Here is a 26,591-nt window from a genome sequence, read left to right on the forward strand (position 1 = left end):
TTTAGAGCTGTCTCCAGCTGAGACGGCAGTGTGCCATGGAGGGGAAAAGTGGTGGAGATGAATGAGGAAAAAACACAACCCAAATAATAAGCACTTTGAGTTGTGAAACTGAACTTTTAACTTAATACTTGTCTTTCACACTAGAAGAAATGCCATTGGAATGAAGGAGTCAAATGTGTGATGAAATTATTCTGTGCCAAGGGCTCTGGGACTTGCAATCCTAATTATGACAGCAGCTTCGTTACTAAAAGGGGACTGGAATGTGCAACCTTTGTAAGGTAAGACTGAAATGATATTTAACCCTATTTTTAACTGCACAGAAAAATGCCAGTATCCCAAAGGTCACTGAGTGGGGATTGCAGGTTATTTATGGTAATTTTTATTTTTCTCTGAAAGGGAATCTGACGGAGGGTTGCTTGCCTGACTTCTCTTTTTGCTTAGGAAATCTTCTCACATAACCTGATTCTGCTCATGCTGCTAGATATTTAGGCTCCCTTCAACACCTAATGCTAATAAAGTCACAACTTTGGTGAAGTTTAGAGAATTTCATTTCATGGTAATAAGAAAGAATGAAAATTATGATGAACTGGTCCGTGAAGAATGAGTAATTTAATGACTGATATAGCGAAAGACCATATTAGAAAGCATTGAAACACATGCCTACTTGTTATAAAAAATAAAGTTTCCAAATGCAGGGACCTTCCCCCTTTTAACTATCTGTTATTGTGAATTAAGCCCCTTTCTCAGACAGTCCTTTTTCTTTGCAAGGCAGGTTTGGTTACCTGTATTTAAAAGCAATCTTACACTATAAACAGGATTCTTAATTTAAATTAACTACATTTGGTATGTTTTTTGGGGGTATTTTTTGTGTGTTTTTCACAACTGAGCATTTTACAGTAGAACATATGTCAGTAACAGATTCTAAACCAGAATAGATCTACAGGAAACTGCTCTGCTCTCCTAATTCCTTTTAAGAATTACACATTTCAAGCAATCCTGTTTATCTTCTGGTCCTGTTAACAGTACTTAGTTTAAATTTTCAATCAAGTTAAAAGTAGTTACATGACCAAGCACTATCCATGTATGCCAAGAACATAATAAACATATGGAACCACAGACCTTTAAAAAATGTTTATTAGAAAACATTTTGGGAAAAGAAAGATGATAAAAGCTAATAATTAAATATATCTGGCAAACAAACAACAAATTAAAATGAAGATTTCTACCATGTTCTGGACCATTATATAAATAGAATATGTACATCACCTACAAATTTTTTTCTGTGAGTCACTGTACTGAAATCAGTCCTTCTGCAAATGTTGGAGAGGCAGGATGGAATCAGAGTTTGTGGAAGAATTCATTAAGGAGATGGATACCCAGGGAGGTAAAAGTTGACCCTGTTCTTTTATTCCAGTTTTGCATTGACAGGAGCAGAGCAGTGGCCTTCACCAAGCTCTGGGCACATCCTGGACACTTTGCCAGGAATGTTGGACAAAAGTCTCTTCAAACTTTCAAGGCTTGGCTGAAAATGATTTGAAACACAAAATTAATCATGAGTGGGAAGTGAAAACCCACACTATGTCCTTTCAGAATAATTTTTCATCAACATTATTTTGTCCCTAATGTTTTCTTCTCATTTACTCCCCAGCAGCATCCCAACCACTAATTTGACCACACACAGAAAATAAGTGGCTTTCTCAAGGAGACTTCTTACTTATCCATAAAGGTGTTTTAAAGCTTTCTTACTTTATGCTACAGCCTGTGATGAGAATTTGGTTAATTCAATAACAGAAGATATTAATTAAATCTTGCATTGTGAAACTCAGCCCATATGTTTTCATTTCCTATCAGAATTCTAAAAACTAAGGTTTGCCACTTGCTCTTATCAAGTGTGTTCCTACTTCCACTTAATCTGCCACCATTGTTTAGAGGATGAAGAAGAAAAAAAAAAGGTAAAGAAGTCCCCTCCTTCCCTAGAATTTCTTAGGTTCAAGGACGAGATTTATCTCTCCTGGGCATGGAAAAATGTTATCTCACCTAGGTAAAGCAGACAGCATGGTGAAATGAGATTCTCAGATAGTGCTTTTGGCCTAGTACTTCAGCAAATATTTTTTTTTAAATTCAGTTTGCATAAATTAGTTGTTGCTTAGGGTTTTTTTTAAGCATCAGTTTTATCCAGGTCACAATTAAAATGCTTGGAACTTACTGCATAGTCCATCCTCACAAGCACTGGGGCAATCCCCACAGGGCTCTCCTTCCCTGTAGGGTGTCTTCATTGAACCTATTAGGTTTCCCCTGAAACATTAATGTTACCAACATCAGCTATGAAGTCACTACACCATATTTGAGAGGAAAACTAAATTATGAAGATGTTTAGATTTACACACAGTTACTTATGTAACTTACTGTTACATTTATGCTGGGTGCCTGGTTATATGTCAATTTTGACATGTGTGCTGGGTTTATTTGGAAATGCTTTGGCAGTGGGCAGAGAGGGGGAAGAATTTGCAGAGGTGGCTTTTTTGAGGAGACACCAGAGGCTGTCTCTGTTCCAGACAGGGCCAGTGTTGGCCACTCCAAGTTGGATCCAAGTGATGGAGATCGTGGCTCTGTGATAACACATTCAAAGGAGGGTAAATTCTGCGTGCAACAGCAATCAGAAGAAAGGAGTGAGAATATGTGAGAGAAAACACTCTGCAGACACCCAGGTCAGTGCAGAAGGAGAGGGAGGAGGTGCCCCAGGCGCACCTGAGCTGAGGTTCCCTGGTGCAGTCCATGGAGAGGCACCAGGAGCTGTGTTCCTGCAGCCCATGGACGTCCATGGGGATGCAAAGATCCACCTGCAACCTCTGGAGGACTCCCACTGGACCAGGAGGATGCCTGAAGGAGGCTCTGTGATCCCATGGGAAGCCCTCACCGGATCAGGCTCCTGACTGGATTTGTGACCAGTGTGGGGGGCACACATTGCAGCAGTCCAATCCTGAGGGAATGGAAGCATGGAAGGAATCCATGCTGCAGCAGCTCAGGAGGAACTGCAGCCTGTGTGAAGGACCCACACTGAAGTTCATGGAGGTCTCTCCAGTGAGAAGGACTCACAATGGAATGGAGGAAGAGCATGGGGAGGAAGGAGTGGCAGAAATGGCCAGAATGGTGAACTGAGCAGAGCCCCCAGTCCCATCACATTGTGCTGCTGAGGAGGAGGAGGCAGAGAAAACCAGGAGTCAAGCTGATCTTGGGAAGAAGGTGAGGGCTAGTAGAAGGCACTTTAGGTTTGGTTTTACTTCTTATTGTCCTAGTCTGATTTGATTAGTAATAAATTAATTTTCCCAACTGAGTCTCTTTTTTCCATGACAGTAAGTGATGAGTGAACTCCCCTGACCTCATCCTGACCCATGAACTTTTTGCCATATTTTTTAATTACTCCATCCTGTTGGGGAGAAGAGTCAGAGAGGCTGTGTGAGCTACTGATGGTCAGTCAAGGTCAACCCACAAAAAGATATGTGAATGTGGAAATTAATTTTAGGCACTCTTTGGAATCATCATTTTACCTTAACATTCCCGTTAAAGTATTTTTGTATTAATTATAGTCTTCACTGTACTGTACATATTGACATGCCTTTCTGAAATGGCATTTCAAGTAGAATGTGCAAAATATTTATTTCTAATTAACTATTATGAAAATTAGGATTTTTAGTCAAGTGACATTTAATCTGAAAATCAGTGTCCCTTTGATATATTTTATGCTTTTTCTTGTTTGACAACTCTTTTCATGAGTGTGTTTCTGTCCTTTCATATTCCTAATGCAGTCTTCAGACCCATTTCTCAGCTACTGGTCATGTGCCCTGATACAAATTTCACCAACTCCTGACTAATTTTGATAATGTAACAAGTACCAAAATCAGAATCAATACGTACGCAGGGCAGTACTGGCAGACATAAAAGTAACTGTATGTAGTGTTGCTGCAGAAAGCAAAACCACATCCAATTTTATAAGAATTGTGCCAAACCATCTGTAGGTATAAGAATAAAAATCATGAAAGTATGGAAAATATACATTTGAAAATCATTTAAATACAATATGCATCACAGAAATGTTTGCAATGACATTGTCATTTTATTTACCCTTTATAGTAAAAATATGATCCCCATGTTACTGAAAATCTGCTTTCACCCCTATTCAACCAAAGAATTTTGGGGATATAACAATAATAATTCAAGACATGTTTATAAAAGCTTTGATTTTGTATTTATGTCTTCATTCAATTGAAACTGTTAATGTAGGAATGATGATGTAAAATTCTGTATCCTGTGTTTTACGCAGGTACTGTAGAAGTTAAGGATAAGCCATTGCCCAACTCCTCCGAGTCAAAAGAACTCTGTTGACTGCAGCAAACCTATTTATATTTCCTTGCTGATACATTAATAACCCTGTTTTTCCACCTTCAGGGCAATTCTCAGATGTTAAACAAGTTGCTGCTTCCTGAAGTCTTGAAATACCAGTATCTTTACTCTTTACTTCTACATACATTCAGACTATTATTTTCATTTTAATTTTGTTTCTTTACATTCTAATTCTGTTCCTTTAAAAGTTTTCATCTTGTTTTGCTAGAATAACTCTCATATCCCCATTGTTTTTATTTCCTTTAAGGATGAGAGGGTAAAACTTGCTCAGCTAACATTTTATTGTTCAGCCTGAAATAAAAATATATATATTAAAAATACATCTACCTGAGTGTAATGGCCAAACATAGCACCTTTTGGTTTTGCCCCAGTTCCATATTTGAAATTTTTCTCCTCATTGTACCAGGCCTGAAGAACATCTGACCATGAGAATGGGGCAGAGGACATGAAGAGATTTTCACCACATTGTACATCTGAAAAGAGAAGGGGGCTGAGAAATGCATAGAGAATCCATGCATGAGAATTAAAAAAAACCAACAAAACAAATCAGCAAACGGTGGGATGATATTCATAGAAATTCTCATCCTAAATGGGGCAGCAGGATGTTGTTTTTGCAGTTGAGTGACATTACTCTTTGTAAATACTGAAGGTGTCACTTGGCTAGTTTGCAGCATGGTCTGTTTGGCTGGTGGTTGTCGTTACAGACATTCTGCATGACTGCAGGAACACCTGCACAGGTACATTGCAGGTTCATGGCTGTAATTTTGCTATTTGGAAGTTGCCAACACAATAATTACCCAGGTCACAGCCCAGTACTCTTGGGAAAATCTCAATAATCCAAATTTTACTCCTGGCACACAAGAAAGTATCTATACTGTCCTTATCTTCTTTTTCTATTCAAGTCTAATCCAACTGCATTGGTCCTCAAATGGGATTCACCCTGGCAAAAAAGCCAGAGGATTTGGATTTCAGGAGATAATATTGACAGGACTGTCCACATTTTAGATATGGTGGGGTAGAAGTCAATCAGCAACACACAGGGCTGTTAACATGGTGCAGCTGTAAATTCAACATCCAGTGACTGACTGAAGTGTTAATCTGAACCTCAAAGACAGTTTTAGGTTGCAATTTGCCAGGGGATTTACAAACTTTAAGTCTGGTCTGAGAAACTATGCTTAGCACCACCAGCCGGTTTTACACCTTTGCCTTTTGCGCCTTTCTTCCCAGACATTTCAAACCAGCACATGTAAACTGGTTTCTGCACTTAGCTGGCTCTAGATCTCTAGATTCCCTCTTTTCTGATGGATATTTTAGGAGAGTATGCTTTATTATTTTGATTTAATTTTTTCATCTGCTTTAGAAATGGGATATACCTATATAAAACTGGGATGAGAATGGGATTGAATTTTTCTTGCTCACTGGGCATATTTCTACCTAGAAATTTCCATTTGTCACATGACAAAAAAATAATCAATATGGAATTAAAATTGCATTTCATTTCCCCCCAGTAAGCAAAACCCCAAAGTTTTGCTTCTTCAATAAGTTGTGATGTTGTTCAGCTCCACTCATGCTGCACTTACTGGTTCTCCTCAGGTTAGCAGGACTGTGCCTTAAAGTACATTGATTGGCCCAATTTTGGGCATTCTCTGCAGCTGCAGAACACCATTCCTTAATGAAAGAAGAAAATATCTGTCATGCACCCATGAATGACCCCTCATACATGCACCTCATAAAGGTGCAACATTTAGAAATTACATTTAAATAATAAAAAAAGCCAAATGTGAAATCCTTTTCATCCTATTTTTTGAGGAGAGAGGGAGATAGGAGCAAAGTTATTGTGCACCAAAGGAATAGAAACTGTGAAGCCTGATGAAGAATGCATCAGAAATAAATTAATTATGCTATGGATCTTTCTTCTTTTAATTTTACTTCAAAAGAGACATTACTGTTGATACACCACCAAATTTTCCAGTTTTTTTCTTCCACCTGCCCAACCTTATGTTTCTCTTGGTGCTGGCTGTGCTCAATCCTTAGGAAAGGTCTGGAGAAGGAATTTGTGGCTAAATAAAATAATGTGACCCTGCATACAGTCTTGTATCTCTCATATAGTCCACCACTCATTAAAAATAGATTTACAGCACCCAACTTACCATCTTCATCATGTTGCTGGCAGTTGGTTTCACTCCTCTCCTGAGGGCATTATGTCTGTCAACAATCAACTTCTGCTGCTCGGCTCTGCTGCTTGACAGAGCACTGAGAGCTGCAGTTTCCTAAATTGAAAAAAAAAAAAAAGAAGCTGTATTTCTGTTCTATTTGAATGTTACTAAATCCCGCGTCCTTTGTAGGAAATATTAAAATACCAAAATTTTATCAACCAAGGAGATAATCCCTGTGGGGGAGGAAGGACTGTGGTTCTCTTTGTCTCCTAAGTGTCTCCAGGGGTGCTTCCATGTGGAGCAGCATTTCAGTGGTTCCACAGTGTAGAGCTAAGCAGCAATAACACAGATTCCTGTATTGTATCTCCCAACCCTCTGTGGAGGACTGGGATATCCTGGAATGCCTCTGTGCCTGTAGACTCATATTTAGGCAACAGAACCAGATTTTTTACCAATATTATAATTTCCTAATAAGGTTTTGTGGAAAGAGAATCTAAAAATCATCAGAATGTATGAGTTGTGTTTATGATGTATTTCTTTTCTGTCTAGTTTTAAACTTCCCTATCAATGTTTTTCTGTTGAAGAACTCTGTTGTTTAATCACAGGATCATCTCAGGCTTCTTGTGGTACTTCATCAGGACGTCCCACTGAACAGAAAATGTTTATACCTTTCATGCCATAGATTTTCTTCCAATTCTGTCATAAGTGATAAAATTTTTCATGCTTTTCACACGTTCTCTAATTAAAAAATAGCCACGTGAGGAACTCAGCCTCCTCTTTACATCCATTCTCAACTAGTCTGGACTGCAGCATTGAGAGGAGAAATTGAAGAATTAGGGGGAAATGCAGTCCAGCTATCAGTCATGTGATGGAGAAGTGGCAAACTACAGATTTCAGACTAAGTTTGGGTGGGGAGGAACCACTCTGTGTGTGCATTTAGGGTGTTAATTTAGCTGTTTGAGGGAAATGAGGGATATGGGCTGAGTCGATGGGACTGTGAGCAAAGAGAGAGGCAATACCTCAGGACCTGTAGGATGAGAAAGGACGACAGGTAAGTAAATGATATCTGTAAACCTGTGTGGAATTAATGAGAAAAGTAGTCGATCATTAGGAGGCCCAGATTACTGGATTTGTGTATGGAAACTTCTGGAAAATACAATTATCTCTGAGACAACTTACAACTTTAGATGTTTCTTTGTGCAAATGTAGAACCAGAAAATTGCTTTGAAATGAAGCAGACTTCAAGGATAAATGCTTTCCAGATCCTTTATCTGTTACTTCAAGAATAAATGCTTTCCAGATCCTAAATATCTCATCAGACTCTTTCTGCATATGTTTGGTGTGCATAGGAAAAGCCTTATTCAGTTGGACTACAAGTGCCTCAGGGCCCACCCAAATTTTACAAAGAAGAGCTATTTTACAAATATCTCTTATTTACAAATAAGAGATAAGATTCTACCTGTCCAGTGGATGGAGGCAGCACAGCTGTGAGACACAGGAACACTGCTGGCAGAATCATCTCTGAAAAGGTGAGAATGAGGAATTAATTTTCTTTTTACAGAGTTTTCATTTCTTTGAATACAAAATACATTTTTCTCCTGTGTGTTTGCTGGCTTTTGCTCAAGTTCCTTCCTTCCTTCCTTCCTTCCTTCCTTCCTTCCTTCCTTCCTTCCTTCCTTCCTTCCTTCCTTCCTTCCTTCCTTCCTTCCTTCCTTCCTTCCTTCCTTCCTTCCTTCCTTCCTTCCTTCCTTCCTTCCTTCCTTCCTTCCTTCCTTCCTTCCTTCCTTCCTTCCTTCCTTCCTTCCTTCCTTCCTTCCTTCCTTCCTTCCTGCCTTCCTGCCTTCCTGCCTTCCTGTCTTCCTGCCTGCCTGCCTTCCTGCCTGCCTGCCTGCCTTCCTGCCTTCCTTCCTGCCTTCCTTCCTGCCTTCGTGCCTTCCTTCCCATCCATTTTTAGAACTAAAACAATAAAATTAATTCTGTCTTTTCATTTCCAAATTTCTATGAACCAACAGCTTTTTACAACTCATACTTTCTGCTGTAACCCTGATGGAATATCCCCACAGGTATTCACAGGTATTTTTGCTGCCCTTCTTGCAGGAAGCCTATTGTTCATTTTCAAACTGCAGAATGGGATGGGATGCTGCTCTTAGCCTGTTCCTGTGTCTAGGTGAATCTGAAAACTCCCCTGCTCCCCTTTGCCTGCTCTGACTGGAGTGCTTTGGTTGAAAGGGGAATTATACACTGAGTCAATCTGATCTCTACAGTGGTGCGTAGGAGCCAATACTCAAAACCTGCTCAAAGCTTGATGACCAGCACTATGAAATCTTGCATGTGAGCTGGGGCAGAACTGGGAAAGACCTATTTCAGGAAGGTTTTTTTTTTGTTTTAATCTGTTTTAAGACAAATCTTGATTATATTACAATTAATCAGAAATGACAACAGAAATTAGAGCCTTCTCTAACATTGTGATTCTTGGTATTTCCTCTGCAGGGCCAGGAGTAGGACTTTGATGATCCTTGTGGGTCCCATCCAACTCAGGTTATTGTACAAATATCTGATTCTAATTGAAGAAGCATCCACCAGACCCTGGACTCCAAGACTCCACTTGCCTGGGAGGCTCAAACACCACTCCAGTGACCAAGGAGGTCACTGCAAAGTTCAGGTATCTGCAATCAGTCACACGAGCTACATTTAGCTTGTTTCTGCTCACCTACCTCTGGCAGGCAAGCAGGTGACTAGAGTGGAATTTACTTGTTCTGGCAATTTTCCTAACCTCCCACTCTGAGGGAATTTATGGGCATGTTACCACAGAGGTATATTATTAGCTTACCTTGTTTGGTTTTGAGGGGCTGCTGATTTTCATTTTAAATTATTCCTGGGGAGAGGCCAGTAGGGTTTGCTGATCCTTTCATATTCAGCAAAGCCCCTTTGCCTTGAGGCAACCAGTTCATATAAAACACAGGGTGCTCTGGAGAACACTGGTACTTGTGGAGAACACGTGGTTAAGAAAAAATATTCTTTTCCAGGTGTTGCAGCAAGGCCCCAGTTCTTCCCCAGTCTCTCCCCTTGCTCTGCGGGTGGCACTGTGGGTCACCTTAGGCAGGGATGCTGCTCCAGCTCTGCTAAACAACAAAGCCCATGGACTAATACTATGGATAGCTGGAGCTCAGAGCCCAAAAAACAGGAAAGACTGGTCACTTCTGTCCAATTAAACTCTCACAGCCTCCAAGTGTGGCTTATTCCAAGCACTTGTATTTGAGGGAAGATCTGGTTGATCCAGGGGAAAACATATGGATGATTAACAGAGTAAGTCATTGTTCTCCTGTTCTTAGTATTGTTTTGTGTCCCTTTAAATTTTAACATCACCTGTGCCTCCTTGAAGTGCTTTAGAATCACAGAATGTTTTTCTTATTAATTTCTCTAACTCGTATTTCTCAGAGCCGTTACAAAACTTTGCGCTTTGTCTGACTTAGGTGTTTAGCAACAAAAGGTTATACTCCCAATATCATGAAAAAATAGGCTTTTCACTTAATTTCTAACTAGAAAGTAAATAGAATTTGGGCTATTTTTAGCTGTACTCAAGTTACAAGCAAAAATATGTCTTTTGAGTGTAAAATATGATGAGATGCAAGTAGAAGGCAACTCTTTTTGCACATAAAACACATATTAAAGGAAAAAATTCTTCACTGAAATTATGAAGCTTTCTAGTTTGCAAATCAAGCTGAAGAAGCTGATTTAGAGACATGGGCAAAGTATTCATTCACTGTAATATTTTCTATGAATTAACTTACAATTAAATCTAATTGGTAATTTAATACATGATATGAGTTTCAAAATGCTATTGGAATGCTTTTTAAGACCCAGTGGGTTTCCCACTCCAAGATATTAACATACTTTTGGCAATCCCACTGATTTCAACCAAATGCTTACAGTTTATGAGATGTAAATTTAATTGCTCTGCATTAATTTCTAGGCACCGGTCCTAAAATCAGTCTCTCTCCCCCCCTCCCCTGCTCCCCCTCAATCAAACATAAATCAGGACATGTGCCAAGTCTTACTGACTTTCCTGCAAATCCATCTGTATACCAGGATCTGCCACTGAAAGATGGTGCTTTAGCATCCCTAGTTTGTATGAGTTTGGCAGACTCATGAGAATATGTTTTTCCAGTCTCTCCTTCTAAAATAAAAAAAATACAAAGGTGTATCCTAAATTATTCATTTAATTGGATAACCATTAACAAAAAAATCCCAATTATTTTTTATTATCCTTGAAAAAGACCTGAAATAGAATAAAGTCTCTGTCATTGCGCTTGTAAAGCATTATTGCACAAAGGCCACTCAGCAGCCACTTTGCAGAAGAGGAGTCAATTAAACAAGGTGGTAATTTTCCCACTCTGAAAATAGGTGGTGATAGAAACATGAACCAATAGAACTTACTAAGCTGAATGTATATCCCACTCAATGTGTTTGACTGTCTCTCTGTCCCTTTCTCTACATACAAATAATTTACTAAGATGCTGCTTTCTTGATACAGGTGGCTTTTCTGGTATTTTTGATTGTTCGTCCATTATCTCTACCTTTTTGTTTTAGCTTGTGTTACACTATTGCCTATATAATCCTTATTTTTCACTGAATAAAATTGTCTTTCGTGACTGTCCTAAATTTTTCAAAAAGTCTTCTGATGGCAGGTTGTATTTTAATACAGGAAAAAAAAAATCACAATCATTTAAGCCAACGAATCAAGGCAAATCCTACCTTTTGTTTCCACGAAGATCAGAAGTTTCTTCTGTCCTTTGTTGCGGTATTAATTCCAATAGTCCTTCATCAGGTAGTTGTGGAATTGGCTGGAATTCTTCACAGGAGGGTGATTTATAGCTCTCCTGTTTCCTGATAGGACAAGGTGATTCAACGTCACAAGCATTACAAAGTTCACGTAGTGACCAGATAGAAAAACAACATATTTTTCAAGCTTAAATTCATCCAAGGAGGAAGTTGTTTGCTTGTCTTCCATTTTAATTTCCTCTTACTTCTTGTACTGGAATACATGGAATACTCTGAAATTATTTTTGGATGTGTTACATCTTAAATTTGAAATTTGTAGTCAATGGGGAGGCCAGGTACAACGCTCTCTGCTAATGATTGACACATCCAGTTGTAGTAACATTCGATCCTGATCTCCAGCAATGCAAATAAACTCAGCTAGCTACTGAGTTATTTATTATTATTATTATTATTATTATTATTATTATTATCATTATCATTATCATTATCATTATCATTATCATTATCATTATCATTATTATTATTATTTAGGCCAGGTACAACGCTCTCTGCTAATGATTGACACATCCAGTTGTAGTAACATTCGATCCTGATCTCCAGCAATGCAAATAAACTCAGCTAGCTACTGAGTTATTTATTATTATTATTATTATTATTATTATTATTATCATTATCATTATCATTATCATTATCATTATCATTATCATTATCATTATTATTATTATTTAACAATGCCTCAAAACTGACATTGTTGTATCCAAGATGGAATCTTCCCCATTGATTTTTCCATGGGAGCTTAAAAGGCATTGGGCCTAGTTCCTGTTCATGCTGTGGCTTCTTTACATCGGTCCTATAGTGTAAAAGCCAAAAGAGGAGACAAGGATGTTTCTGTAATTTATCTTTTTAATCGATATTGGCTAAAGATTGAAAGATTACCATGTGCACCAAAATTAAAACACGTATTTGTTTTGGCATTTCCAGGTGCATGGGGTGAGATGGGATGGATGGGAACACTGCCAGATCAGAAGGGATTTTGTGTGTGCACTGACTGCTTGTGTCCATGTTTAATCTCCAGTAATTGCTGACCAGAATAGCTCTCATTGTCTGCTTTTATATCAAATGTTGCTGTTTTTCTATTTAAATTCAGATCTCCCCTCTTCCTAGTTACTCAGCTCCTCCCTGAGAACTCATGTTGTGCCCTCAGAACAGGCCTTTGCTGTTCCACACCTGGGAAAGAGCACCTTGGCTCTGCCAGATGAAATGACTGTGGGGTGGTTGACGGTTTGTAATTCTGTGGAGAGAAACACACCCTCAGCAAGTTTGGGTTAACACCAAGCTGCAGGGAGCAGTCCACATGCTGGATAAAAAGGCTATCATTCAGATGAATCCCAAAAAGCTGGAGCTGTGATTTGACAGAAAAGATCTGAAAGCAAACAATTAAAAGACACCAATTGTTGAGGGAACAGCTCTACAAAAATACATTAGGGGTTGGACTTGATCATAGAATGGTTTGGGTTGGAAGGGACCTTAGAGATCATTTACTTCTAAGCCTCCCACCATGGGCAGGGATGATCTGAGAGGTCTTTTCCAATGTAAATGATTCTATGAGAAGTTTCACAAGAGTCACCACGAACAATGAACTGCACTGGATTAGCCACTGCATTGTGCACTAACTGAAAATAGTGATTAAACCCAATTTTGAGCAATTATGAAATGGTGTTGGGACTGTGCTGTGCCCAGTTTTAGAGTCCCCAGTACACGAAAGGCTTTAGTAGAGTAAGCCCAGCAAAGGGCTACTGTGTTGGAAAGGGAGAAGGCAGAGATTGACTCTTTTACAACACAGATTTGAGGTGGCACGTGGTGTTGAGCCAGATGAACTTCAGAGATCCTGTGCAACCAAAAGTGTTCTAGGGTTGTGTGATTTTTATGTTGCTGACACTGGAGAGGAACAAAGTAAGACCTGTCTTATTTTTTTTATTGACAGATACAGCAGTTCAACACATTACAGTGGGAACCTCTAATTGCTGTATGAGAAAACAAGTGTAATTAGCATAATCATTATAACCATTGCTAATGAAAAGCTCTATGCATGTGATCAGTGAGCAATGGATCATAAGGTAAAGACTGTATCCTATTATGTTTTTCAGTCATCCCTCTGCCTAATATACACCGAGACCCTGTGAATCAGCTCCCCACTCAAGTGTAAGAGCTGCCTAAAAACCCAAGAGAATGATTCACAACAACAGCCTATCCCCCAACAACATTTCTGTGAATATTCTGTCATGACACCTCATAAGTTGTTCCCATAGTTTATTTTCACAGAATCACAGAACATCTCAGGTTGGAAGGGACCTCTAAAGATCATTCCTGCAGCCTGTTGAGGTCCCTCTGAACAGCAGCTCCACCACCTGCTGTAGGAGCCCCTCCTTTCAGGTTTGCATCACCTGCAAACTGGCTGATTATGTAAACCTCACTCCTCTAGCAAATCCCATTAAGTATAAATCAGGCATTTATAATGACTCTTTTTGCCTGGCATTGCTAATAAGAATACAATTTCCTGTCTTCAAATTTTCATTCCAGCTCCATCTCATTAGTCATATGCTACTGTTTCCATTTTTCAGATACGTAGAGCTCTCTTTGTCTCCTGAGATTCATCTTTCACCCAGTTTTCAGATTTTGACCATGACCCCTTTGGCACCTGGCGATGATAAAAACCTGTTAACTGGTTATTTTCAACATCTTTAGTTTTGTTATGGGAGAGGGATCAATAAACATTTGCTTTTTTTTTTTCTGTATTTTCTTAGTTTTGATGCCTACAAAATATTTCAGTGCAGTAAGCTACATCTAGTCTGTGGATATTGTCTTATATACAGATCAAACCTGTTTTGTTTTTGTTTTCTCCATTTACTATCCCTATTTATCTGTACCCTTCTTTTATTTTGTATCCAGCCATCCAATATGTAGGAGAAAAAGCATCTATTCTTATTTCTACAGCATTTTCTAGAATTCCCAGAGCAGGGTCCCAGAGTCTATCACAGCAAGAACAAAAGGCACTAATAAATTATATAAAGAATTTAGATTCCTCTATCTTTAGACATCCAAATGATACATATCTAACACAATATAGGTGTCCAGATTCTCTCAATATTCAATAGACAGAGACACTTTTCTGTTTTCCTGTCTTAGGCTCCCATCTTAGTAAATTAACTTCTGAAAGCATTGCTCTGTTCTTGTTGGCCACCCAGTGACCCTGACTTAGAATAAATGTCACAAAAGCCTCTGAAACTCCAGTCTGACAAGTTATTTTTGTACGTGGGAGGCAATCTCCAGATATCTAGATGCTCCTGGTATTTTCTGCTTTGTGGTTGAAGAGAGAGAATTAGAGGTAGAAGAAATCAGCTTTTTTCCAGTGGAGGAAAAAATAATTTTCATCATAGATTAGGATTAAGCTAAACTAAATTTATCAATCTAAAAATTATTTTTAAGTCTTTAAAGTGGTGGATAACATCCAGGTTCATCTTAGAGACCAACTCTGGGTGACATCCCTGTTCACTGAATAAAGCAGAGACCTGAACTGAAGATGTCAAAACATTTGAGATATTTTACCTTCACAACAGCATTCTTCCTTTCTGTTCCTCAGTCCTAAATGGGTGGAGTATTCTCATTCTCTGTCCCCCACAAACTGAAAACCCAGATGCTCAGCTGGAATTCCATTCCTATTACACAAATGGAATGGTCAATAAATTTATTGCTCTTAAGACTTTCTTGGCAGTTTTCCCACTGGAATCTGAGATGTAATCAGCCACATTCTTTTCTCATATTCCATATGATAAGAATTTTCTCAATTATTAGAGCATATCATTTTTTTATTAGCCTGAACAAAAGTGTGGTTTTTTTCCTATGTATCATCTGCATTTATCTCAGGGAGGTAATTCAGTGCAGTCTCAGATTACATGGCTTGATAAATATTTTGAGTCCATTATGGAGATTCCAAACTATATTAATAATCCTTACAGAAACTTAATGCCTCGGCTTTTATTTCTCTCTTAGTTTTGTGTTTCCCAGGGCTTTAATTCTCCAAGGAAACTGATGGAAACACTGAAAACTTTGGAAAACAGCAGCCTGAAGGCTCCACTGTGTATCTCTAGGAACACAGAGATTGCAAAGTCAGTCACTGAGGTTTGGTACTTCCATCCTAAAAATTACACTGGTTCTTCCAAGAGTCAATGGCTCTTTCATCCCTAACTTCAACTGAGGGCACAGACCCCAGGCTCTTCTGTAGCTCTTCCCAGAGCCAGTAACTGTAAGCCAGCAGCACTCTGAAGAAGATTAATTTTTTAGTATTTTCAGATTTCTGCCATAGCAAATGCATTTAGCAACAGTGCATTTATTTAGAAGGATTCTGTTTCAGGGATCGACTCGACCAGGCAATCACAAGAGAAATGCAGCTAAAAATGTAATTAAATTTGCATAATTTATCTGAAAGAAGTGTCTCTGTGTTTAGGGTGAGATGTTGTTTGCCACTCTCTTAGCAGTATAGCAAGGCTGTGTAACATCCTTATACCATACCACACTTCTCTATAACGTCTCCTTTAGATCTTTGGTGCAGTTAATTCCCAGCATGCCTGCTGTTACCAATTCTGATTTTAAAATGTCAAGAAGAAAATGTGAGATGTCATGGAAGGCAAGGTTTATGATAAGGTTTTTGTGCCTGGAAAAAAAAAAAAGATATAATAGAAGCATTCTGTGGATTTTTATAAATGTCTGATATATATTTCATACCCTTTTTTGAGCATGGATCATTGAAATACAACCTTGGAAAATTCCAAAATTCAGTTTCATCATTGATTGCTGCACTGGACTAGTGGAGTCCTTATTTCTCTTCTTTCCAATGTGATTTTTCAGGTCTTTAGCGTGATCAAACCCTGAGGTAGTCTAAAAGAAGAGTCCTTAAAGGAGCAGCAGTGTCTTGTGTTTAAGAGTAGTGATGTACATTATAAAGAAAACAGAATTAGATTTTAAAAAATTCCTCTGATAAGGTGTCTAAGTGGCAGAAAACTTTGTTGCCAAGCTGTATTTCTGCTTTTCTTTATCCCTGTGTGTGTTTATTTAACTATCCTTGACTTGGAGAAGCAAATGCACTGGACAAGGAGAATTTTGTTCACAGTGCAAATCTGTTTTTCCCCAGTACTTGTAGTTCTCCAGGCACTGAACACATTTAGGTCCTCCTTAATGGCAGTGCAGAATTACACCTTGTGCCCTGTCACAGCAAGGGAAACTCCCAAAACCTTTTGATCTGCCTCCCACAAAAAGGCCTTGTCTTAACACAATGCACAGGAAATGTTCATGCACACATTTTCCACAGTTGGGGAGCTTAATAATTTTTTTTTTGAATAATGTACTTCCAGTTTTATTGAGAAACTCCACAATATTTGGGATTAATTCCCTTTTCTTCTAAGTTTGAAATCATATCCTGCTATCAAGTACCTGGACATAATCCCAAATGGCTTTGAAGTAATATTGTCATGCTAAATCCTATGCATATGAAGATGACAAAAGATAGAACTTGGTCAGGTATTCTATGTTAACAGACACACAAAATGCAATAAACTTTATCAACCTACAGATCTAAAGAACAACTGTGTCAAAATTAAGTTGTGATTACAGTGTAAGGAAGAAATAGAGATAATTCTACCAATTTTGATTTTTTTAAGAAGTATTTGCAATCTATATATCTGTGGCCATGTCCTACATTGATAGCTTATATAGTCACATCCCTGTTGAATCCACTTAAAATCAAATTTTACCAGGAAAAATGACAAGACATTCTGAAGAAAAGAATATTGTAAAGATCATCAAGACCACTTTCTAAAGGTCATATATGCACCTGAAATGGATTTAATTAAAATAACCATGGGCATCTACATTTGAGGAAGACTCCATTCACAGACTTTGAAAATTAACAGGTATTTTTGGGACATCTTTCCTTTGATCCCAAAGTCAATGTCTAAAGAAAATCATATGTTGTCCTAGATGCACCTGTAATCATAATATTATGATTATTGAATGGCCTTATTAAAGTTTCATATATTTTTAATTCTCTGTTTCTATTTTAATTATTTGTATTTGAGTTATTAATGAAAGTGATGCCAAAAGCTCACCTTATTGGGCTAAATGTGTAGAAAAAGCTGAGAAAATTTTAGTGAAGGAAGGGAATAACTCATGAAGATCCCTGGAGAATTCATCTTTTCTGTTCTCTTCAGAGAGAAATTCTGCAGCTCCTCTCTGGTTTGTGTGTTTTCTCAGGCTGGGGAAAGACACACTTTTAAATTCTATGATCACTTTTAAAGACACTGAGAAAAGGTAGAATTCAGTCAGAGTCAGAGCAGGGGGAAGAGAATACCAAAAGCAAAATTGTGGGAGAGAAAGCAACCTCTATTATTACATGAAGGTTGAATTTGTGGAGATGAACTGGAGCTTCTTGGTGCTCATCATAAAGAAAAATAAGAAGGAACAGAGAAGTGGAGAGAAGTGAGGAAGTTCAGCACTCTCAGGAGGAAACTGATTATTATCTCTCTGTCAAGAACCCACAAGGATTCTAAAATTTCAGTGGTAAAGACATTTCTGGACATATTTGATAAGAATCAATGGATGTGCCCACTCAAGTAATCTCAGAAAAGGGGAAGTAATGTGGATTATAGGATGAGATGGAATGAAATAAGAGGAAAAGAGTTGCTTATCACATGCAGGAAAGTTGTGGCTCAGTCACAGATGGAACTCAACTTCTGCACACAAAGCCAGGATTTCCTTTCACCTTCTCTTGAAAAAAATGTCATTTTGGGGAACTGCATGATAAAAATCTCAACCTGTATGCTGAACATGCACCAGAGGGGTCTGAGCATCCTCTCTGGATGTGTCCTCAGCATTAAGTGTAGAGAACACTGAATAAATTTGGATTATTTGCAAGAATCATAGAATCACAGAATTGATGTGATGTAAGTTGGAAAAGACCTCTCAGATCAACAACCAGCACTGAACCGTGTCCCTCAGTGCCACATCTGCACATCTGTTAAATTCCTCTGGGCCTGGTGACCCCACAGCTTCTCTGGGCAGCCTGTTCCAAGGCCTGATCATCCTTCCAATGAAGAAGTTTTTCCTTATATCCAATCCTAACCTCTCCTGGCACAATTTGAAGCCATGTGCTGTTGTCCTGTTGCTGGTTACTTGGGAGAAGAAACCAACCCCCTCATGGCTGGAAAAGAAGGAACAAATGTCTCCATTCATGGAGCCATGTGCTCCCACTGCCTGGGAATGAGGGTATCTTGGATTGCACACCAGACTGCACTGCTCTGTGCCATCACTGGCTGACACTCCTCTGTGCTATTTGGGTGACAACTTGCAAGGTGGGGGTCTCCAAATGCTCAGTGAAGTTGGAAGTGCAGGCGCAAGAGAGGATTTTGTTGCTGAAACATGGACGTCTGTTGCCAATTTTGCTGTAGCATATTTGAGACATATGCACGGTACTAACAGGTATTACCCAGCACTCATGGGAGACTCCCCTTCTGGAGTGTCAGATGGAGGCAAGGTAGGACATTCTGCAGTACTTAAAATAACCCTAAATGTCTACATGGAGGTAAATGAATCACATTCCCATTATTTCATTGTGGTAAGTCAAATTGCCTGGCCTCAGCTATGCTTCCAGCTCTGGGGATTTACCAGGCATTTTCTGCCAATTGCTTCCTTTTTCTGTTTGAGTATATCCAGGAGTTAGTTGTTCTGGTGTTTTTGCCTGCCTTCCTCTTGGGCAGCTGAGTTTAGCCCACTGTCTAATTCAGTCACTTTCCTTCAAATTTGATTTCATTTGTCTCCACTTCAGTGCCTGGCACTGTCTTGAGATGCTGTAAAATATTCTGCCTCAACATTAGCTACTGGTTCAGAAAGTTTCAGTTTCCCATTGATGTTTTTGCAATATCTGACAGCCCTGGGTGGCTGTCTCAGACTTGACAGGGCATCTCAGAGAGCCAAGAATAACCCTCAGGGAGAGGAATGGACACTCAGCTGTCTAAATGGCAGCCATTTAGTCCACTTTAGGGCTCAATGAAGATGAAATTCAGACAATTCTATCTTATTTATATTTGACATGTTTTTTCTCAGTCTTAAAAAAGGATGAGCCACCCACTGCAGGTGCCTTAAACTCTGCAGTGACAGGGAGTGAGCTGATGGCAGGATTCAAATTCACACACCTAATTGTAAATGTCCAAACTTGAGGAACATGTCCTGACTCCTGTAGTCCCTGACAGCAAAATTCAGTTTTCTACAAGCATCCAGAGACATTAGGAATAGCTTTGAATATTAGACATACTCATGTGGGCCATGTTTTTTTTTAGATTTATAAATTACACTGAAAGAGTCCTGCAGCCCAGGGGACCAAAAATATCTCTCAGAGTCAAAAGAAATCAAGGAGTTTGTATCATCTGTGTACTCCAGCCCAGATGCTCCACTTGGTGAGATTTTTAACAAAGAAAGCTTTTCAGGATCTGATCTCAGACTGGAACAACCTGGGTTGTTTCCTTTGGTTTCTCTGAGTATTGCATTGTGTTTCCGGGGTGCTGTAGTAGAAGACAACATTCTTTTGTTATTGTACAGGGCCCAGAGAGGATATTTCACTTGGAGAACAAGCTAAAATGTGATCAGGAATGACCTTGCTTGATCGGTGAGGCTGGAGCAGGTGACCCATTGTGCCCTTTTCCAACCTGACCCATTGTGTCTGTGATTCTGTGCAAGCCATAAAATATGCCTTCTTTGTTTGCAAGATCTCAGACTTATATAGAAGTGCTCTCTCCCGTGGGGTTTTTGGGGGGGTTTGGTGTGTTCTGTTGTTTTTTTCCATGCTTGGACATGAGCAGTAGCCAGTGATGGCTGTTTCTCTGTGTGTGTGTGTGTGTGTGTGTGTGTGTGTGTGTTTGTGAGCCCAATGCCATATTTGAAGTCTTTCACCTCATGCTTGTCTGACAGCTGACCAAGTACTGCAAGTGTCTGTCACAGACAGATTTTCAGTGCAGTTCACAGCTCACATAACAGAGGGAGAGGGGAGGGGAAAGACAGTTCACAAAATGTATGAGGAAACGTGTCGGGAAGATGCAGGATCTCTGTGCAGACAGAGTGTCTTTTGTCTCTCGGGCAGAATGACTCCCTGGCTCAAAGCCCACCGTGAAGCAAATAACAGAGCACACTCACTATGCCCTAATGTTGCTACATAGCTGTATATTTGGGACTTGAATTATAGACAAAGGTGTACTCTTTCACTATTAATTTTTTTGTAATCTCTCTTGCTGTTGTCTCACCATTCAATAGGTTCCTTGTACTCACCAGACCTGCACATGCAGCCCAAAATTACCTTACTCAAAATAAGTTACAGTTGCACTGAAAATTGTTTCTTCATATTAGTTTTCGCTCCATTTAGAAAAGAACAAGGGTTTATTACTGATCAGAGTTATGCAAAACAGATGGTGTTTTTCTTTTTTATATCAAAGGATAACATAACCATATTTAGGTATGAATGGTGAGATAATTTTTCAGCAAAGTTTTCCTATTTTAAAGCCTGGTGTCTGGTCTAAGATAATCATATAGATGCCCTGTAGTGATTAGACTGAAAAAGACATCATTAGAGCAGGATTTAACCCACTTGCACAACTAAAGACCAGACCTACTGCTTTTGGAAATGCCTGCACTGCTACTTTGATGGCAGAGCTCTTGGACACAAATGTCTGTCGTAAAAATCACTGAAGTAAAAGACCATTATTTCTTCTGAATTCTCAAAATTTTGACTTTAAAATGAAATTTTTCCTTCTACTTAGGTTTGGAGAGGTTTTGTTTGTTTGTTTGCAGATTGTTTTTGTTAAGTCCAGATGAAACTCCTTTTCATAAAATTTTTTCCTGAGTAATTAATTAAAACTTTGAACAAGGTTATGAAGGAATCTGTAAGCAGAGAAACAAAGAAAAATTGCGTTCATAATAAGTAGTCATGAAAACAATTTTTATAGTTATTTACAGGAGGAATTAAACATTTTCACTGTTTTTCTAATAATTGTTTGTACCATTTCCATGCCAGTCCTGCCAGCACTGACAAGTGCCCTCTTTTCTTCTGAGGTTCTTGACACTTTCTGCACTTAATTATTTGCACAACCTTGTGTCATTCAGCTGCAATGTAACAGTGAATTATTTTAGGAAGCAGTGGGTCTGCTCAGAAATAGTTCATCATTTCAGTAAGATAAATCTCCATGAGATTTGATATGTCAAGGGGAGCTCACTTGGTGTTACAACTCTTCCAGATGATTAATTTCAGCAAAATCTCAGGAACTGCCATTGATTCTGCATTGATTACCACAATATCTCTGATTCTTGCAGGTGTACAGGAAAAAATACACAAGGGAAAGGTAAATTGAGGTGGGACAAAGAGATGTGGAGAAAAAAAGGCCCCATCTCATGGTTTATGTATTGTGTGAAGCTTGTGAGGAAGGAAAATGAGATCTTCATCAGCATTAATATTGTGGAACAGAGTAATTCCCTACATTGATAAGGGAAACTTTCAGTAGCATCAGAAACACATTTGGTCATATATTGGTCATCTATTGGTTTTCGAGGAAACTAGAGCACCATGACAATCACAGGGATTGATATGAAGGATTTGGGTTATTCTGCTTTTTTTCCATCCCTCTCTTTCTTCCAGATATCTTGAGGAGAAATTGATTCACTTGATTCTCTTGCAGTCTAGAGATGTTCACAGAGGATAAGATCTTCTGCTTTTGTTTGTTGTTTTATTTTTTTTTAAACTTTATCTGCTTGAATAACTCCTGCATTTCTTCTCAACATTTTCTACTTTTCATTTTTCTGACTCTCTTACTGCCAGTGTGAAACAGTTACCCAGGATAACCTATTTGCAGTGCCTGTTGGGGGCACACATATGGTCCATGATGGAAACCTCAGGTTTACGCTCTTGAAAATTTCCATACTCTGCTAACTTTTCAAGCTGTCCCCACCTCTCTTCTATGTAAATGCATGCCCTAAATCTTGTCATTTCCAGATCAATGGAGCAACTGCCTTAGTGAAAATACTCTTCTGCCAGTTGTTAAAGTGTGCAGCTGACTTAAAACCGAGAAGCTGATTTTCTGAGGACTGCTCAAATCATAATGTTAAATATTCCTTGCTGAGTGGGTTCACATTGACTATGACTGTAGGCAATTAATATGAGTTTCCCAAATGACAGCCATTTTATCTTGGTAATTTCTTCTTTTTTTGTTGTTCTTGTTTGTTTTTGTCTCAGGAACAAATTTCACCTGGGCAGACTAAGACAGCTTGCCATTGTGAATCTGCCATAATGCTTCCAGGTATTCATAACATTGTTTGCACTGCTAAGTGCTGTGAGGGGAAAGTATCAAAGTTTAAGGATTATGCTTTGCTGAAGCTGATTAAACAATTCCTCCAGTTTGAAGAATTATGACAAATGGAAACCTCTTACACACAAACCAGAGTTATCCAGGTTGTCTGTTAATGAAACAGATGTCAGTTTGCTTAAATTCCAGGTTCCTTTTTTTTTCCCTGTTCCTCAAGTCTTTGAATTCTGCCTGAGCAAAAGTTAGGAGTGTGCTCCTGTGCAACATTTTCTACATGGTAAAAAATTCCTCAATTTGATTCCAGAATTAAAAAGACAATATTTTATATATATTTAAAGACTTTTTTGCAGAAATTGGATCACATTTCTCTGCTCTGGTTTTCATCTGATTCATAATTACTCCATTGAAATGCAAATGTTCAGGAGAAGGTAGAATTGATCTGACTCAGCTTAATCTTCTCACATTAAATGACCAATTTAACAGATTCTGTAGGCTCCCCATGGAGTAGATGAAGAGAGATGAACAACTGCAAGAGGACTCCACATCACTTCTTTGCACGTGTCTGAAAAGTAGGATAAAATGTTCTCTGCAGTAGATTCTTTTTATCCAGAGAAAATGAAAAGGCTACACTGGATTATCTCCAGAAACCTGCAGTTAGGAAAGATATCTTGAATTTTCTTTAGGTGTTCAGAAACCTGGAAAACAAAACATTGCAGATTCTCTGAGAATTCAATGGTGATTAAAAGCTGGAAGCAACTTTGTAACAGCAGCATCTTTCTTCAGTTCTCTCAAGTGGAGAGAAACATTGAAACATTGAGGAAAAAAATATTATGAGGGTCTAGCTATTTCAGTAAGGAATTAGATTGGCAAGGAGATTTCAAGGGTTTATATTTCTAGTTAATAGACACCAAAACTGAATAGCAAAGAAAGGCCAGCTGGAAGATTATAATATGTCCATAGTGTAACTATAGAGTAAAGCAGACATAGTTCTTATAGATTTGGAAATAGTTTTTAATACAGATAATTTGCATTGTACCACAAGAACTCACCTCCTGTATGCCCATTGCATAGCACTCTTAAAGCAAGTGCTTTTTATCAGTGATGAGCTTACAGGAACCAGTACAGTGTTTGCAGACACATATGTGGTTTTACTTCACAAAGTTCTGTTCTGACAAGATAATTGGCAAAATATCTTCACCTGCTCCACTGAAATTGGCTCATTTGACACTGCTTTTGTAGCACTTTGACCCTACTTTTGTACCAGTGGTGTAACCCCACGGGAGCCATCACATTTGGACAGCGGGAAGCCATTGCCCTCCCAGACATATCATTTACCCCTTACCACTTTAATTCCTTAAAGAGATATAAACTCACATATCTTCCGCATTTAAAAGGCCAGAACAGTACATCCCATTTCTCCCAACTACTCCCCAGGTAGTTCTTTATGGGCTGATTATGAAGACATTTGGTAATACAAACACTTGTTTTTTAAAGCAAACGGGAAGACGATTCCCCTTCCCTGGACCTGTAATGGATTCACCAGCTCAACACTGCTAAAGCCACATCAAATATCCACCAAAATTCCTATCAACTCTTCACTTATTGCCTAGTCCATTGTTGCAAATGTGAGAACAGTTTCCGAAGGAGGTTCTTTTGGGACAAGGAGTGTAAACATAGTTCATGAGTTACCCTTTGAAATTTTGAAGTAAAATGGAACAAAATCTTTTCTTCATATCTATTCCAAAGAAGACAAGGAATCTTTTTCTCTGGTGCTGCAGCTGTAACCCAAAGAGAGAAACTAATATCTAGTACTTATCTAATTTACAGACAGCTGAATTCTAACTTCCATAAAGTGTTGAGATTTGAAGAGAAATGCTGGTCTCATTCATTTCCATGCCTTATCTGTTGTAGAGAGAGCTTAACTATAGCATAATTCACCAAGTTCTGAAACTAAATGTAGGTATTAATAGAACTTAGCAGCACACAGCTGTAGCAAAGTCAAAGAGGTTTGGCACAGCAAAAGGTTTCTTCTCCCAATGCAGGATAATTTTTGTAGTTCAAACAATACCTGGGATTGATTTCTCACTACTGTCCTGGATGTTGTTGGTCCATTGAACATGAAGGTTTGAGTTTCACCAAACCAGTCCTGGATTGAAGAAGATCATGAGGTGTGCTCACTTGCAACTAAGGATTTTTAGCCACGTGAAAAATACAGGTGATACATATTACAAGAGTTTTCTCACTTTTGTCAAGGAAAATTTCTTAAATCATTGAGACCCCTCCAGATTTAAAGAGCATAGCATACAAATGAGACAGAGCAAGTGTTTCAAAGTACCATTTTGGACACGTCTCAATAATTCTTATCAGCATTAGGTTGATTGGTCTTGCATGCCTATATGTACCTTATACACTTTGACTCTGCTCCAGCACAGTAAGTAATCCAGAATTCTTCTATTTTTGGAAATAATGTCATTATACTTCTGCTGTTCTTTTCCCTACATACAAAAGAAGGTCAAGAATCTGAGACAAGTTAGGGAGTACTTAAGGAAAACAAACAAACAAACAAACAAACAAATATATTTGTACTGTCTTGCATATTTAAAACTACAAGATAAAGTGCACTTCTCTGCTTAAAGTTGAACATTTTTTGCAGCAGCATCATTTCATACATCAAGAAAATAAAGGGTAACAAATGCTATTAATTCAAACAATAAAAGAAGCCACTGAAGGGATTTTGTCTCATTTGGTAACTTTACCTAAAGTTGAATATAAAAACTGGTATTTTTGATACCTGCTGAGAACTGAGTCTAAATCCCTAGAACCTGTTGCATTTCTTAGCCCAGATATGTGGACAGACAGTTCTTGTCTGCAGAACAAGTGCTTACAGTTTCTTATATCCCTCATGGAAACTGCATTTCTTTGGAGCTATTAAACTGGCCGCATAATCAGGTTTCTCACTAAGGAATTAGATCCCTAAACACAGATATCTAATCTTTGAAAAGAAAATGTTCTGAGTCACTTAGTATACCAAATGTCTCATGAGATATAATGATAAACTTTTACCTTTAGCTACCTTATTGAATTTTTAGTTAATATATACTGACCTAAAGCCACATTCCTCGGTTCCTTGTCAAACTGGTTGTTGTTTTTAATTCAGTACTATTTGGGGAACTGCTTATTGAATAAAGAAAACTTCCACAGAAGCACAAATTTCCAGCATTATTGGCTAATTAAGGCTTTGTCTACGCTGGCAGCTGGGGACTTTAGGCAATCTCATGCCCATATGCACTAACCATTTTACATTGTAAATCTCTTGGCTGGGTCTTAAGTGACAGTCTTGCCTGATGCTGCAAAAAATGTTGGCACGAGGCTGATCTGACCCCTTCATACCATGTGCTTTGAAATTATCCGGGCACACAATCTGTAAGCACTATAAATCGATCTGCTGCAGTCCCACAAGTCCTTGTTTCTGATTTCTTGCAGTTCCTGCATATCCTTTCTTTTCCTTTTGTCACCCATAAGCACAGACAATCTCAGAAAAAAACAGAAAATTCACAATCAGCTGCTAAAAAACCTCATTTTCACGTGTTACAAAGGAAACTGATTCACCTAAACATTCAGTCAAGTAATATGAAGCAGCAGGTCCATGGTTTATAATCCTTGGGAATGTGGGAGAAGAAGTCAGGTTCACTGTGGATAATGCAAAATTGTCCATAAATATCAGGTAAGATTTCCCTTGTGCATCATGAGGACAATGCTTCAAGGCAGCTCATGGCAGAGGCAAAACATTTAAGAGGGATAAAATAAAATTTACCTTAGAAACTTGTTTTATGCACAGATTTTTCCAAGTCTTTTTGCA

At 38.6% G+C, this 26,591-nt stretch overlaps 1 protein-coding gene across 1 annotated transcript; it reads right to left on the reverse strand.

The window, feature by feature from the left end:
* Positions 1-688: 688 nt before the first annotated feature.
* On the reverse strand, positions 689-14,996 carry LOC102044139 (cysteine-rich venom protein kaouthin-2-like). Its single transcript, XM_005424942.2, has 9 exons — positions 14,946-14,996; positions 11,313-11,444; positions 8,017-8,078; positions 6,552-6,671; positions 5,982-6,069; positions 4,729-4,874; positions 3,916-4,010; positions 2,207-2,295; positions 689-1,522 (listed from the first exon to the last, which is right to left on the reverse strand). The coding sequence occupies exons 3-9, from the start codon at positions 8,074-8,076 to the stop codon at positions 1,512-1,514; spliced, it is 609 nt and encodes a 202-aa protein (XP_005424999.1). The 5' UTR covers positions 8,077-8,078; positions 11,313-11,444; positions 14,946-14,996; the 3' UTR covers positions 689-1,511.
* Between the last annotated feature and the right edge of the window lie 11,595 nt (positions 14,997-26,591).

Source organism: Geospiza fortis, unplaced genomic scaffold (assembly GCF_000277835.1).
Source record: "Geospiza fortis unplaced genomic scaffold, GeoFor_1.0 scaffold106, whole genome shotgun sequence".
In the NCBI taxonomy this organism is placed as follows: domain Eukaryota; kingdom Metazoa; phylum Chordata; class Aves; order Passeriformes; family Thraupidae; genus Geospiza; species Geospiza fortis.